Source organism: Zingiber officinale, chromosome 3B (genome assembly GCF_018446385.1).
Source record: "Zingiber officinale cultivar Zhangliang chromosome 3B, Zo_v1.1, whole genome shotgun sequence".
Taxonomy (NCBI): domain Eukaryota; kingdom Viridiplantae; phylum Streptophyta; class Magnoliopsida; order Zingiberales; family Zingiberaceae; genus Zingiber; species Zingiber officinale.
In genome coordinates, this window is record NC_055991.1 from 133,712,885 (window position 1) to 133,714,457 (window position 1,573).

Sequence of the window (1,573 nt, forward strand, 5' to 3'; positions counted from 1 at the left end):
AAGTAAACGCCATGACCAAATTGCTCCGTCATCGATCGCCTGTATCAGCAGAGTCCTCATGTCGTCGCCGGCGTTCGGGGGCTGGCAGGACGCAGAAGTGCCGGAAGACAGCGTACTTGGTGGATTCACCTCACCGCCGGCACTGCGGAACCTATCACCGGGCCTGCTTCCGTGCTCAGCTGTTCATGACCAAAGGCAACCTCAGCAGTTTCTATCTGAGTATTCTGTTTGGAACTGAAATGTTTTGGCAATTACATCATGGACTGTGATTTCAATATATAGTCTCATATTTACAACGACTCTGGCTGAGCAGTCTCCTACAATAACACTCCCAACTTTCAATTTTACATGAAACAATCTTTCACAACCATTCACTCCATCAGCACACTAAAGCCACATCTACAAGAGCCTCAGATCAGATCTACCTTCTTGGATCCTGTCTCTGAGATGCTCCGCAGCGACGGTCGCCAATGCCGGCCTCTCGCCGCCATCTGCGCGCTGCTCCTCTGCCTATCCCTGCCCTGCCTCGCCACCTGAATCATATCAAGAACAAAAATCTCGGTTTCTGATTCAGGAATTGAATCCATATGTAAGAATTCAACTATGCCTGAAGTGAATTTTCTGAATCCTCCTCTTGTTGTTTCTCAATTTTCCCGTGTCTCTGCTCTTGTTGCTGCTGCTGCTTTCTGATCAATTCCTCTTGACTTTTCTTAAGCATCGCATGCTTTCTTTGCCTCACAGCCTTTGTAATCTCTGTCCGGGCACCAAAAATCTCAGCATTAGCCCATAAACGACCCGAGAGCAGTACAATTTTTCAGATAAATTTCTCTGAGCAGGGAATCGAGCAACCTTGTGAGGCGATTAGCCGGTAAACCTGCCCGAGCAAGAGCATGTCCTTGGCCTTCAGCAACCGTGCACGGGTGAACCGGACGGCGCCGCCGTCCTTCTCCTCCGAGACATAGAGCGTGACCAGGGCCACGTAGTAGCCCGGGTTGCTCCTCATCACGTCCGCTGCGGTCGTCGGCCAATAGAGCCTCTCTGCCTTCCCTCCAGGGTGCTGAATAACCACCGTGGCCACCTCCGACGCCTGGCAATTCCCCATCCCTCTTCCTTCCTTCTTTGCTAGTCGCTTCCTAGACGATGCACAGGGATGGAAGTAGCTGGAGCAGTGGTTGACCTTCTTTAATGAAGTAAAGGGAGGTAAGATCGATAACCCTGTTGCCTCTAACATAATTATGAGATATATAGACTGGATGATGATCCAAAAGTAGCATTGATTAAAGAGAATCTCACTTTCTTTTATACATTCACTTACCAAACTCGTAAAAAAATAATCAGATGTTTAACTAGAAAACATAAGGTTATGCTGTCATCGACCACAACCACCACCTAATTTGTATCAGACTTCAACAGTCCTCTGTATTTATATATTTAGCGATGCTCTCACACAGTGGTTCGATCTTATTAGGCTTAGTCTTGCAATCTTGTTCATAATCGGACAGATAATCCATCGATTCCACAGTCCTGCAACAATGAAAATTGATCCCGTTCGAAATCTGAGTTAGATGAAGAT

The 1,573-nt window shown here is 47.3% G+C and overlaps 1 protein-coding gene across 1 annotated transcript; it reads right to left on the reverse strand.

Annotated features, from left to right (window-relative positions):
• Positions 1-242: 242 nt before the first annotated feature.
• LOC121967900 lies at positions 243-1,264 on the reverse strand. The gene is made up of 3 exons (XM_042518417.1): positions 850-1,264; positions 608-753; positions 243-533 (listed from the first exon to the last, which is right to left on the reverse strand). The coding sequence occupies exons 1-3, from the start codon at positions 1,229-1,231 to the stop codon at positions 411-413; spliced, it is 651 nt and encodes a 216-aa protein (XP_042374351.1). The 5' UTR covers positions 1,232-1,264; the 3' UTR covers positions 243-410.
• Positions 1,265-1,573: the final 309 nt, after the last annotated feature.